At 43.8% G+C, this 14,050-nt stretch overlaps 1 protein-coding gene across 2 annotated transcripts in view; it reads right to left on the minus strand.

Annotated features, from left to right (window-relative positions):
- Positions 1-1,067: 1,067 nt before the first annotated feature.
- The window catches only part of ESRP2 (epithelial splicing regulatory protein 2), a gene marked incomplete at its 5' end in the record, with an annotated part of 48,991 nt that continues 36,008 nt past the window's right edge, over positions 1,068-14,050 (minus strand). For both annotated transcript variants that reach the window (XM_081871569.1, XM_081871568.1), the window contains 4 exons: positions 1,068-2,548; positions 6,778-6,889; positions 10,695-10,872; positions 10,975-11,194. In XM_081871569.1, coding sequence (XP_081727695.1) covers positions 6,800-6,889; positions 10,695-10,872; positions 10,975-11,194 — 488 coding nt within the window. In that variant the 3' untranslated portion in view covers positions 1,068-2,548; positions 6,778-6,799. The remainder of the gene's footprint in view (positions 2,549-6,777; positions 6,890-10,694; positions 10,873-10,974; positions 11,195-14,050) is intronic.

Below are 14,050 nucleotides of genomic sequence, written 5' to 3' on the forward strand. Positions count from 1 at the left end.
TGTGTGGAAACACACATTTTCCAAATGCACTAGGAAGAAATTTAAGCTCCAATTTAATGCAACAGCATTTCTCAGAAAGATAGTGCGTTCCTGCACCTATGACTAAAATGAGGACCAGGCAGAGTGAACAACTGAGCATATATTTTTGGAAGGTCATTACTGTTATCATTAGTGCAAGTAATTCTTACCATAAGGCCATAGCTTCTGCTTCAGATTTTGGTCCTTGCTCTGTCAAATTCAGTGTAAAGGGGACACCTACTGGTAGGATGGGTTTGTGGCACATTTCTTAGGGCTGCCTACTGGGGAACCTGCAGCCTTGTTGATATTGCTGGACCACAACTCCCATCACCCCAGCCCACATAGTCAATGCTCAGGGATGATGGGAGTTGTAGTGAAGCAACATCTGCTGTAGTTACTGTAGAATAGTGCCAACAGGAAACCAGCTTTTTCAGTTTTCCAGAGAAGCAGCTGTGTTTGCTGAAACAGACCAAGAACTTCACAGCACTTGAAAGCAGCTTTCCCCAGCATGGAGCCCTCCAGATGTTTTGAACTACAGATCCCATCAATGCTGGTAATTGGCCATGAGGCTGGTCCTGATGGGAGCTTACCCAGAATGCTTTTGAGCCGAGCAGATTTGCACTGAAAGGTCAATCAAAGGTTGAGGAATCCAGTGAGGTAGACACATGCATTGTAGGGGGTTCAACAAGATGACTCTTTCGACCCCTTCCAACTCTACAGTTCTATGATTCTAACTGCCCAAAGACAAGTTGAGACAAGCATGCACAGACCCAGGAGAGTGAAGCTGAAAACACCTGCTAAACATTTAATTGCTTCATATCTGTATCAAATATAAAATAGAGAGCAGAAGGCAAGTTCATAACGGAAGGGTTATTAGAAATAAGAAACACCCAATTCACACTAACTTATTTGTGTCTTTTAAAAGCAATATGCAAATTGTTGTTGACTGTATGGTGAAGGAAACTTGCAGAACCTTTTCAGTGTGACATCTCTGCAGCTTTCCAATCCAGGGTTAACATCAATCTAGAGAACGTTCAAGAAAGCCAGGGTTGTTTTTTTCCCTGCAAGCATCTTTTTATTTATTATATAAAGAAGCATACATCATCATTTGACAAGGGAGGGAGAGGCTGATTCTCTCCTTTAAGTACTACTCCAAGTCGTATGCTCTTAGCAAAAAGAAAGTAAGACTAGACTGCATACTCAGGTACCTAAGAGCCTCTTGCAAAAATGGGCTCCTTCTGGTTTCTTCTGCTGTTATTGCACATTTTGAGAAAAGTCCTGGATCAAGGCACAGTAAAAACAAAATCATTTAGTGCTTCTACAGTAGATGTTTCAGCACACGCTACGCAACATAAAACTATATTCTTTGAACACATATATACATACATAAAAAAAAGAGTCATGCACTAATTAGGGTGAGATTTCAACTTCTCTGGTTGCTTCATAATATACAAATAAAGAATAATGTTGTAAACAAATGGCATGCACATAAACTAAAGCAAAATATGCTTTATACAATATCTGAGAGCTATGATGCTTAAATAAAACAAAATATAATTTACTAGTCCTCAATGTTTATGTGCCATTCTTGTCCTAGTGAAATTCTTTGAAGTTCTGGATCTTTCTTCGTTTGGTTTACAGGTTGGCAGCTTGAATGTTAGGAGACAGATATGGCTTTATTTCATTTACTTATTTGTGTCATACCCAACAAAATGATACATTTCACTTTTATTTTTTTAAAAAAGAAACTAAAAAGCTTTTTCTGCAATTTCATTTGGATGCAGCTTTCCAAGTTATTCTCTAGTGGTGTAAAGTAAAGGAAACAATATAAACATTCAAACAAAGTTGTTGTTTTTTGCCCAGCCACATTTCAGGAAAACAGGCTTCCACTAGCCAACTTTCAAGGCTAGGGCAACCCCCACCCCTCCCTGCCGCCAACAACAGCAACAGCAGCAACAACAACAAACCTTTTGGCAAGTTTGGATTCAAAATGAAATGAAAATTTGAAGAATTCTACAGGCTTCAGTTTCCTCTCCAAACTGATACACAGAAATAAAGTTAAATTAAAAATACATCTGTTGTGGTTACAACTGGTGAAGTGCTACAGATTTATCTCCAAATTAAGTGGGGGGTGGGGGATTTTCATGGCAACGCTGCTGAAATCAAACATCCTAGCACTATTTTTTTTTTGGGGGGGGGAGGTGTATTTCTGTCCCACTCAGTTGAAGACACTTGCGAGGATTGTTTCCCAGGCACATCAGGAGGAGAAGGAACTTTTGAGTGAAGGAAGACGGTGTTTTTAAAGAAAGGGGTGAATTTTGAGCAGGGATTGTCCTCACTCTTGCCCACCCCACAGAAGGTCCAGCCTCAGTTAGATCAGGCAGAGTTCCACACAGTGTCTTCCCAAGTGGCATCCACTTCTCTCGGCCACGGCTTTCTTTGCCGAGTCCAGGCTGGGGAAAGTGACCAGGGCTTCTCCGCTGGGCTGACCACTGAAGTTGTAAAGCAGGAGGATGGAGTCTCCATGGAGCTGCAAGGATGGAGCAGAAGGGTCAGAGCAGGAAGGCTTGGACCCTGAGAGATTGAGGAGGGGAGGAGGAGAGAGAAGGACCACCCCTGGAGAGCCAAGTTCCAACACAGCACCTTGCAACCCCAACCCTCACCGAAAGCAGTTGTCACAGCTCCTGGGGATTATAGAAGAAGTGTTTGGATTTGATGTCCCGCTTTATCACTACCCGAAGGAGTCTCAAAGCAGCTAACATTCTCCTTTCCCTTCCTCCCCCACAACAAACACTCTGTGAGGTGAGTGGGGCTGAGAGACTTCAGAGAAGTGTGACAAGCCCAAGGTCACCCAGCAGCTGCATGTGGAGGAGCGGAGACGCGAACCCGGTTCACCAGATTACGAGACTACCGCTCTTAACCACTACACCACACTGACATCTTGGCAATTGTGACTGGACTCCATTAGGGAAGAAGAGGAGAGCAGTCAATGGGAAACGAGTGGCTGTACCGATGCTATTCTCAAGAACAGAACAGAGAAACCTAGGAAGCTGCCTTATACAGAGTCAGACCATTTTGTATCGTCTACAATGTCTGGAAGCCATTCCCTAGGATTTCAGGCCAAGGTCTTTCACAGCTCCACCTGGAAATGTTGGCAGTGGAACCTGGGACCTTCTGTATGCAGAGCAAATGCTCTGCTGCTGAGTTACAATCCTTCCCCAATATGATTTATGCTAAGTCAGACTGCCTTGTCCAGGCTACAGCTCCATCATCCCTGACCATAAACCATGCTGGTTGCAGCTGAAAAACAGCTAGAGACCAACCTGATGTTATGCTCATGAAGGGCAGTAAATCCTTCTTCATATGGGATAATACAGTGCTCATTGGTAGTAGGCCTCTGCTTTTCAGGGCAGTGGCTCATCTAGTCCAACACCCTGTCCTCACAGATGTCCATGGGACAACTGCAAGCTGGACATGAGCTCAACAGCACTCTTGGCACACTTGTGATTCCCAGTAACTGGTATTCAGAGGCACGATACCTCTGACAGTGGAGGCAGAACAGTGCCTTATCCTGCATGAATGTGGCTAATCCTCTTTTAAAGCCATCCAAGTTGGTGGCCATCACTGCATCCAGTGGCAATGAATTCCATATTTTCACTATGTGCAGTCTGGATTAAATACTTCTGTTTGTCTGCCCTGAATTTTCCATGAGTTCTAATGTTATGTGGGAGAAAAACCTTCCTCCACCCACTTTCTCCATGTATCCTCTTACCCTTTTCCTCTATACTCAAAAGGTCCAAATGCTCACAGAGGAATTGTTCCATCCCACTGATAATTCTGGTTGTCCTTTTCTGAACCTTTTCCAACTCTACAATATCCTAGAGGCGAGAAGACCCACCTGAGCCAGAATCTAGGACTTCAATCTGAGATTAAATGCTTATTCTCTTTATCATGAGTGGCTTTCTCCAGAAGATTTCCTGACCTTCCTTATGTGAAACTAATCAGTAAAAGATTAAAATGTGCATGGGCAGACACACATGAATGTGCCAGGTGTCAAGAGATAATACCTCAAGAGAAATAACTATTATGCACACAAAAACAGAGGGGGGACCTGGGGTGCTAGGAAGGAACCATCCCACCAACGCTCCTGGAGAAAGGCTTTCCTTTGAACCCACTGTCAGTGCTGATAACTCCAGCAAGAGTTCTCATGTACAAAGCACCACACAATCCTTAGCCATGAAACACAGGCCCTTCCTAGTCCAGAGAAGGCAGAACCTGAAGCTGGGGAGGGAGGGAAAGGGAGAGGAAGAAAGCCCCATGTCTAATGAGTAGTTGCTCCTGCCCATTAGTTTCAGTTACATCCATATTCTAATAGGCTACAGTCCCAAATAAGGCAGAGTTAGCAGTCTTTTCAGTGCCCAAGACTGAGCTTGGATTAAAATACCCAGGTGGTATTCAACAGCAGTCATACTCAGAGTAGACTCATTGAAACTAATGAGCATGTCTAACTACAATAGGTTACAGCAATACTCTAATTTGCTCTGCGTTAGGGCTTAATTGAATACAACCACAGTGTCCTAAAGCAAAGGGCTAGGACATGGTTGTAGAGATTTTCAAAGTATGTTCCAGGGAACCCTGGTGTGTGCACGTGTGTGTGTGTGTGTGTATGTACATAATATTGAGGCTTACTAAAAGCTACTTAATGGGAAGGTTGGTTATGGTAAACACATTTCCCTGAAAAGCATCCTGGCCACATTACTGAGCTTTCCTTTGCCATATGCAGATGTAGGAGAGTTCTAGATGTCTTGCTTCAGAATAGGCCTACCTACTGTCTTTGTGGGCTATCTGTGCATTCTAAAACATGCCTCAGGGCTCTGCAACAGGGGTGGGGGACTTCAGGTGGTGCTGGACATCAACTCCCATTATCCCCAGCTAGCATGAATCACAGCCAGGGATGATAAGAGCTAGAATCCAGCTACATCAGGAGAGCCACATGCTCCCCCTGAGCACATATCCTAAAATGTGCACAGTTACTTGGCAAAATTAGTCAGTGTGGAAAGGCACCACTGAAGGTAGACCACCATTAAATTGGAGAGGAGAAAAAGAAAAAAAAGATGGATATTGTCCTACAATGATGGTGCTCAGGTATGTTAATTAACACTAGCCTGACGTTCTGGCCTAGATATCACATCTTTCTTTAGCACATGTACACACACTCAACAAGGTCAACTTAAAACAAGCAAACAAATGCCTGCATTGAGATTTGACACACAGGCTCATACCTACGAGTTTGAACAATACAGTAGCAAAATATGGGTTTGTCCACACAAGTGGTTGCTTGATGTTACTGGAGAATGAAATCTGATACATGTGTGTTATCCAGTCCCAGAACCCTCACATTTAGCAGAGGTCACAACCCACACTGGTTGCCATATTATGTCTGCGGGATCTGAACAGGAGGTTTAATGCACATGGTCGGCTGGAGGATGTGCTCCTCAGCAATAAGGTGATAAAATGACATCTGCAGCATTAAAAATCCCCAGGTGTTTCAGGCAACACAGTCTTTCTGGAGGAGAGTGATGCCAAATGAAACTCAAACTATATGTAAAGTATATACCAGTTAATCCTTATCAACAGATTTCCTGTGTGCTTCTTCGGACTAGTTCCCACTGGGGTAGGTCAAATTGTGTTGGGGCTTTAGTGCTCACATGCTGCTTTGGAGATTCTCATGACAAAATACTCCCCCATACAGGGGTGAAAGATCTATCTCCTTGTACAGGCAGGCAGCATATTGGGGGGAAATGAAGAAAATACCCAGGGTTGGGTTTTTTGCAGTTACATGCATCGTTCATATGAGTTCCCTTAGCTCAGTGTGTGTGTGTTCATGTGTAAATTGGAGGCAGACTTAAACCAGTATGTGTTTTCTCAAAATGAGCTCCCAGAACAAAGGGCTGGCATCTTCCTTGCAAAGTTGTCAATAATGCAACCTAGTAATGCTGCCTCCCAGGCACCCAGTACTTCCCCTGAGGATTGGCCTCACACCTGCCAGCTGTAGTACTGGCTGCATCATCAAAGGAACTTGGTGCTTCCTTATTCCCTTGGAATGATGCAGTCTCAGATCAACGCTGAGAGAGAGATCAACGCTGTGTGCTTCGGACAAGGGTGTGGGGAACTTGTTGCCCTCCATATGTTGCTGGACTTTAACTCCCATCAGCACCAGCCCACACAGCCAGTGGTCTTGGATGATGGGAGCCGGAGTCTAGTGACAACCAGAGGGTCACAGGTGCCCCCTTCTCCTGCTCTACATATAACCACAAAGCATGGTAAATTGGAAGAACTGGTCATGACCATTGAAACTTGCCCTTCAGTGCCCCAAGTGATTACATTTTGCCTTCATTGCCTTACGTCCAACAGCAGAAAGATCCTGTTACATGCATATATGCCAGAAAGCATTCAATATGATCATCTTAGCTTAAAACAAGAGAACCCTTACGGAGTAGAGAGAGAATGCCAAGCAGACATAATTGCCAGCATTCCCTTTCTCCTCCAGAGGTCTCCAGCATCGCTGCCACCATTAGGTTAGTTGATTCATGCCAGGCGCCGAAGCAAGGGAATGTTAGTGAGCAGAGTCCCCACCACAAGCTAGGAAGGGAGGATGCAAGGAGGAAAAAAACCAATTTCCCACCACTCCCAGCTGATCATTTTGCCCTTTTTCCAATCACCACCAAAAGGCTCCACCTTCTGCCAATCTGAGCTTACCTTCACTGGAGGTTACAAACACTTACAAACAAACCCAGTCTTTCGGTGCTTGTAACACACTCCTTGCTTGGTCGTTGATCTGAATAAGGCCATTGTAGTCGTCAGGTGCATACTACAGTACAAGTGTGATACATAAGGTCAGCAAGAGAAGGGGCAGGTCATCTTGTTACCAGCAAGCCACACAGACCAGCACTTGCAAATGTCATTAGGGAAGGGGTGGGGAGGAGTCATGGCTACAAATGTCAGGGGAAGATACAAGTCAGGCACTGGGTCCATCTAGCTCAGTTTCATCCACTTTTTTCCAGCTCCAGTATTTTTGTGCAGAGAAGGGTTTTAACCTTCACCTGCTACCTGATCCTTTCAACTGGAGAAACAAGGGATTGAACCTGGGACTTTCTGCATGCAAAGCAAGTGCTATTCTACCCAATAAGCTATGTTGGCTGCCTTTCTCCAGGATGTCAGAAGCAAGGGTCTGCCCCAGCACAATGTTTTGAATGGGGATGCCAAAGAGCAGCGTACATTCTCAGGCCCTTTGTTTCATTGGAAAGCTCCTTGTCCCCACGCCCTGGAGGCATCCACCTGAGGTGCCAGAATCTATGTAAGCAAAAGCATGGCGAAAGCATGGCACAACCTAAGCTAATGCTTGGGCACCTTTAGATCACATTCCAGGTTGCACTTAAGTTTTTAAAGTCACCCATAAGCCTCTTTACAAAAGCTGCAACTGTCAGAGATCCAATCTATAAAACTGGGTTAAGCAACAGCAAGGCATACTGTGTTACAAGCCCAGAGTGTCCTGGGAAAACTATAAAATGTATTCTTGGATTGTGACAAATAAGAAACAAACAAACAAACAAAAAACCTTTAATTAAGTCAGGTTAAAAACATTAAAAAAAATAGTCCATGGATCTACAGAGCAGAGCTAGTTCCTGAGTTGGGCAACTTGACCAGTCAGACCAAACCCTGGAATTAACGCCAGATGTTTTAGCAAACTATGAACCCTCATTAATGGCCCAGTGTTAAAATGCAACCCCATGTCATCTGTCAAACATTGCCAAGCACCAACTGTTAAATATTATAATGGTGATGAAAGCAAACACCAAAATAAAATTTAATTGGATGACAAAAGGTTGATTTCAAAATACAACCTGCGAATGGTTCGCAGATATTGGACATCAAATCTCAGAGCGGTTTGGGAAGCAAACTGGGAAACACCGCTCTAGAATTGTAAGAAGTAGACGCTCCCCCCCCCCCCAAGTTCATTTTTCCAAGGCTTCAAGTTTCACACCCAAAGAAAGAACAACATACAGAAGAGGTTCTCCATTCCTCCTCCTGCTCCTCCATGCCCTCAATCATATAGACAAACCATAAACTAGGAGATGATTCTGAAATGCATCAAGAACAAGTCGTGCAAGATGTTAGGTTTCTAAAGAAACCCAGAGCAGAGAAGATGTCTTTGTGCAAGCATCTATTTGAAAGAAAAGGAAGTCCACCACAATGAGGTCTCCTGTCCTGTTAAGTGGGGACCAGAGCTAGAGAGACAGAGAATGCATATGCCTCTGGCAATTTGCCATCACTTTGTGTCACTGCCCCCCTCAATCTTTCCGCTTCTCAGTGATATCTGGTCATCATGGAAAAGCTGCAGGGCCAGACACAATAACACCTGGGAAGGTGAGGCAGTACTAAAGCTCAGTATAGGTTGGAAAAATATGCACATATATGTGGAAGTGGATAGCTCTCTTTAAGCACTTGTTTATTCATGAGAAGACATGAGGAAGACACCTTCACCAGGTGCCATTTTGAAACAAGATGGTGGATCAAAATGCAACTCAGCCATGATTTCATGTATTTTTTTTGGCATGGGTTCAGCTCTTCTCATTATACCATTGCCAAACTTGACATGAGGGTTCCCAGGGTGGGGTGGCAGTCTTTTTAGCATTTGGATGCCAGCCACCATTTTGAATCACGATGGCAGACCAAAATGTGACCTTGGTGTGACTTCACCCCAATTTTTGGTGTGATGGGTCCAAATTTACAATCTGCACTATCCATTTAAAAATCACATTTTTTTTGGTTTCTAAAGATACATGGGCAATGCCAGTCACTCTTCACTAGTGAATAAATAGAACAGACACTATACTATTTTGCTGCAAGGATTTATTATAACCCTTCCACCAGCCTTACAGAAGCAAGCTTCAATACTACTGCAGTGGGAAGTCAGAATTTATGTTTCAGCTATGTGCACCATGCTACAAACTGCCTTATGCTGCACAGTAAGAACTGTGACACTGTAATGGGCCCAGACAGCACCCTTGAGAAATGCAGAACAGTGTAATGTAGAGTCATTTAGCTTCTATGCAAGATGTCACACTTTCAAACTGTCAGGGCAACACCCTTTAAATAACCTCCCCTGCATCCCAACCCGATTCAATCAATCATTCTCACACTGATCCACACTGGCCAATGGCAGCAATGCCTCCAAATACAGCACTAAGTTCTAAGCATGACAAACAGCGAGAAGATAATTCAATTAGGTGTAGCAGCGCAGGCCGAGTTCAGAAATAGATTACAGAATGAGATAAGGAGGAATTCATTTTTCGAGAGACCCTTGAATAGGGTAGGGCTGCTTAAGGAGATTTGGGGGAAGATTATAATTTGTAAGAACACCTGTTTGGCAAGAATGAGGACCTAAAGAAGGATGATGAAAGCACACAAGTATTCCCACATAAGAATGGTTGTTTGGAGGAAACAAAACAGAAAATAACGCACACTGAAAATAATAAATTATTCCCATTTTTTATCATTTTTACAGCTGCAACTTTGAATTGATCAAAAGCATCTGGATAGAATAAAACAGGGGTGGGAAATCTCAGGCCTGGGTGGGAAATCCTCCCAGGTCAGAATGTTTCCTTGATCTCTGACAATGCCTCTTGCATACCTGGAGGATAGAGGGCTGTGCTGACTGTGTGGAGAAACTAGCCAACCATAACAAAGGTTAAAAATAAACCACATTCTTGCTCTATCCACTTTTGCCTCTGGCATGCAGTCACCAGAAGGTTGCCCAGAAGGGAATATGGCCCTTGGTTTGAAAATGGTTCCCCATCCCTAGACTTAAAAAGAAAAGAGAGCTGTTCCCAATAAGTTCAACATAAGGTTGTTGTTAGTCCCCCCCCCCCCATTTAATGCAAATGTTTTGAAAACTGAATGGCAAATTTTGTCTTATAAGACGTTCATCTTTCCTCTCGGCAAGATTTGTCCAGTTGCAAGCCTTGTCTGTATCATCTTTTCCCCTTTAGAAGAATGGCTTCTCATGTATGCAAATTGGATGGTAATATAAAGATGGAATTAGCCCTAAATGGTTGATGGGACACCATTTCATTTACATGTATGACTGGCAAAGGAAACAACTGCTGGCAATTATAAAAGAAGTGGGACCTAAAAGAAGATGTTGAAGTGTATCCTTTCCAGCTAGAAGGAGTACTCCTGATTCGAAACTGGCCATTTTCTCCAGAACAAGGCATTTCACTCCCAATCCTCTTTTCCAACAGATACCCAACATTCTGTGGTTACCAAGATACTAAGCCCTTGTGCTATTTTTGTTGGTTGGTGGTTTGTTTGTCTTTGCACCCTTAGGGGCCCCTTCTTCATTTAAAACAAATTTTGTAACTTAAATTCTGCAAATGTTGGGATTGTCCCAGGCATGAAGATTCTTCCTTCTCAGTGGCCCTGCTTTGACTTCCTTCCCGTTAGCCTTCACCAAACCTGAACAGGAGCGATCCGCGCTGTAACATTTTGCCGCAGGATCCGCTTGATTAAATGCGGAAACTGCATGATGCAAGAAGTTCCGGCTGCAGCTCTCAACTGAGAGGCTACCTGGTGACACAGAGGGTGAAGCAAAGGTAGAAACACCCAAGACTAACCTGATATCCCTGGAAGAAACTGAGGATTTCCTTCATTCCTGCATTATAGGGCAATCCCTGCATCCGGACAAGGGCACCAGGCTGAGGCAGCATTGGAGTGTGCGTTGCTGAGGCAGCGGCTGCAACTGCTGCTTGGGGTGCTGTGATGTACCCTACTGTGGTCGGGGACACCGGTGGGCTGGAAAGATAGGAAAATGGTAGGTTCAAGGGCTGTTTCACACATGCAGGTGCAAAAAGTTCACCCTACCTGGAAAAGTTACCAGCCCAAACAGGATAGTACCTGGGGTAGTAAGCTGTGTAGTTCATATAAAGTTGAGCAGCCTGAGTTGGGTAGTAGGTAACAGCTGGACTAGCGGCGGCAGCAGCGGCAGCAGCGGCAACAGCAGCCGAAGCCTGCTGGGACCTGGTTTGAGGCAAGAGCGCTTGCGACTGATATAATGCCGCTTCTGTTGGGATCACGGCGGCAGCTGTCTGGAAGGCATAGGCTGGAGGAGAAAGACCTGTGGATAAAGATCACAAAACAAAACCCCAAAAGCAAGTTAGCAAAGACAGAATCTGTTATGTAGTGAAGTTTCACCCTGGGCCAGCAGGGGGATACTGTATATAGTTTTCACTCAGGTCTGTAGATAGTTTTCACTCAGGTCCACGTCAGTTATTTTAGGCGGGAAAACTCTGGGTTGTTGTTGCTACAATGTTGACAGCCGGCTGCCTATAAAAGCAGGCCGGCTGAGCTGTTTGCAGTCAGTTCTATTCCAGCTTACAAAATAAAGAGCTACTTGGAGAAGTCGCTGTGTCGTCTTAACAGAATCCATTGGACAGGTGAGGCCCCGGCCCTCTGTTCCAGGAGCTGCTGGCGGGAAAACTTCCAAGTGGAGTTCCAGCCTTTTGAGTAGGTATAAAATTGAGGGGTAGGTTGCTAGTTACTACCATCATTGCTACTAGTGGCTGCCATTACTTGCTAGTTACTACTGCCATGGCATTAGGGGCTAGAATGGTGGACAAGGAACCTGGGAGACCCTGGTTCAAATCTCCAGCCACAGGTGATCTTGGGCCAGTCACTCCCTCTCAGCCTAACCATACTGCACAGAGTTGTTGTCAGGATAAAGTGGGGAGAGGGAGAACTGTGTCTGCCACATGAATGTAATAAAGTTTTGGGCAACTATGGGAAATTAAATGGTGTGCTGGTAAACTTTATGTCGGCGTACATTTCCTTTTATATTTTAAGCGAACTGTTACTTGTTGAACAGTTAGGAATATTGTGATATTATACATTTAATTACACATTATGTTTATCATAGTGTTGTATTTTGACTTTTTTTTTTTGTAAACCACTTTGAGTACAGATCTGTGGAAAATGATATATACAAACAAACCACATGACTGAAGTGCAAATGTGGAGTACAAGTTCACACTTCGAAAGGTGAAACTGGTGAGCAAAAGCTTTATGTGATGGGCAGTGCATGGTCATATGTTCAGAATCCTCATCAATGAGTTTCGCGGGTTTTTTGTCCTTTCTCGGGAGTAGCAAGGCAAGTTTCTGGTTCTCATTGTTTTAAGTCAGTGGTGGGGATCCTCAGTCCCACAGGCTTATTTTGGCCATTTCCCCCAAGCCATGTCCTTGATGTCATACGTGACATGTGCCTCCCTCCCAAAAGCTGATTTTACTATTGATCAGCAGCACCTGAAAATCCCCATGCCTTTGACACGCATGGTTTGTTTCAAGCCACCCAGGAAAAGGAAAAGGAACAGGTGACAGATGACTCCGCCCACCAGTTAAAATTGTCCATTGGGCTTTGGGAAGGTCAAGATCTAACCCACTGACTAGGCCCAGCATCTTGATTTAAGTATAAACATGAGTGAACCATTTCTTCTAATGTGTGTTAAAAGCCAGCAAATGTATTGCTGAGTTACTTTACTGAAAGTAGTTCACGGATGCGTGCGTTCATTGCAGTATGTTACAAGAATATTTATGCATTTGTAGGCCTTTGTATGTTGTGCTTATTATAAATGGACCCACACTGCATATTCTACTTTATTGGAAAGCTTGATGTGTCCTCTTGGGGCTTTATTTTCTGGCTGTTGTTTTCCCTCCTGTCTCTAAAAAGCAACTTAGATTAGTAGGCTTGGCAGTATAAGCTCAACAGTCACTGTGGCATCAAAACAGCAATAGTTGCTTTTAGCCCTGGAAACAACTGGTCCTTATTTTTTCACAATCCTTCTCTCAACTACATTTTAAACCACGAGCTGTCTAGCAAAATGTGGAAGTCACCTACACACACTTTCAAGTACTGGCTCTTAAGCCACCCTTTTATTGTCCTCCAACAAAACAAAACCCAAATGCTAAGCTGCAGATATCATTGCTTTGGTGTGCAATGAATCCAGCCACACTGTTTATAAAGTGTTTTAAGACCATAAAAATGCATCGTTTCATCACTCAGTTTTGGTCCATCAGAACCCTTGTCCCAATAGATGCTCTGTCTTCAACAACAAGCTGTGTCCCTGAAGACCAGGCACCTCCCTACTGCAAAGAGGCAGGAGGAGATTAATCTCATTGGCAGCTGCAGAGCAAATCGCTTCAATTAAAAAAAGAAAAGCACAAAAAATGTAATTGCCAAGCAAGCTCTACTAAAGGTGAAATTTATTGCAGAGTTTTCTTCTCCGGTAATGAGGTTAACACAGTCCCCCAACAAAAGCAAAGTACATAATAATTTGGGAAGCATCTCTAGCTACCAATACCCCCCAAATATTTTAAAATACAGGGCTGCAAGCCTAAGAAACCATTGCAACCCATCATCTAACACTATACAATGAAACTAAGTATACTTAAAAGTATGTTCCACTGGCTGCAATCCTATGTAGACTTTCCTGGGGGTAAGTCCGACTGAACTTATCAGGACTTAACTTTCTAATAAACGTACATTGCACTGTTAGCTGGTTAGAACAGTTCAGGTCAGTTTTAACTGGCAAGCGTTAATCTTTATTACATTTCTGTCTTTCCTTTCTTCCATTATTGAACTTCCTACAGACCTTATTTGGTGTTAAGATTGGCTTGAGATGGGGGCTCTCTTCTTAATTCCACCACCATCATCTGAAGTGTGGGGAATGGTGGTAGCCCCAAATTGTGAAACTCACTCTCCACAAAGATGTACCTACACACTATCATGACTCAGCTTCCACTGTATTCCACTGGATGGCCATCTATCAGGGAGTCTTCAGCTGTCATTCCTGCATTGCTGGGGGGTGGACTAGATGACCCTTGGGACCCCCAACTCTGCAATTCTATGGCTGCATGATTCTATGCTGAAGCTGTACCTTGTTGCTACAGCTTTTGACATGTTTATTTTTTGGGGTGGGGG

The sequence above is a fragment of the Podarcis erhardii genome, assembly GCF_964252035.2.
Source record: "Podarcis erhardii genome assembly, chromosome: 7".
In the NCBI taxonomy this organism is placed as follows: domain Eukaryota; kingdom Metazoa; phylum Chordata; class Lepidosauria; order Squamata; family Lacertidae; genus Podarcis; species Podarcis erhardii.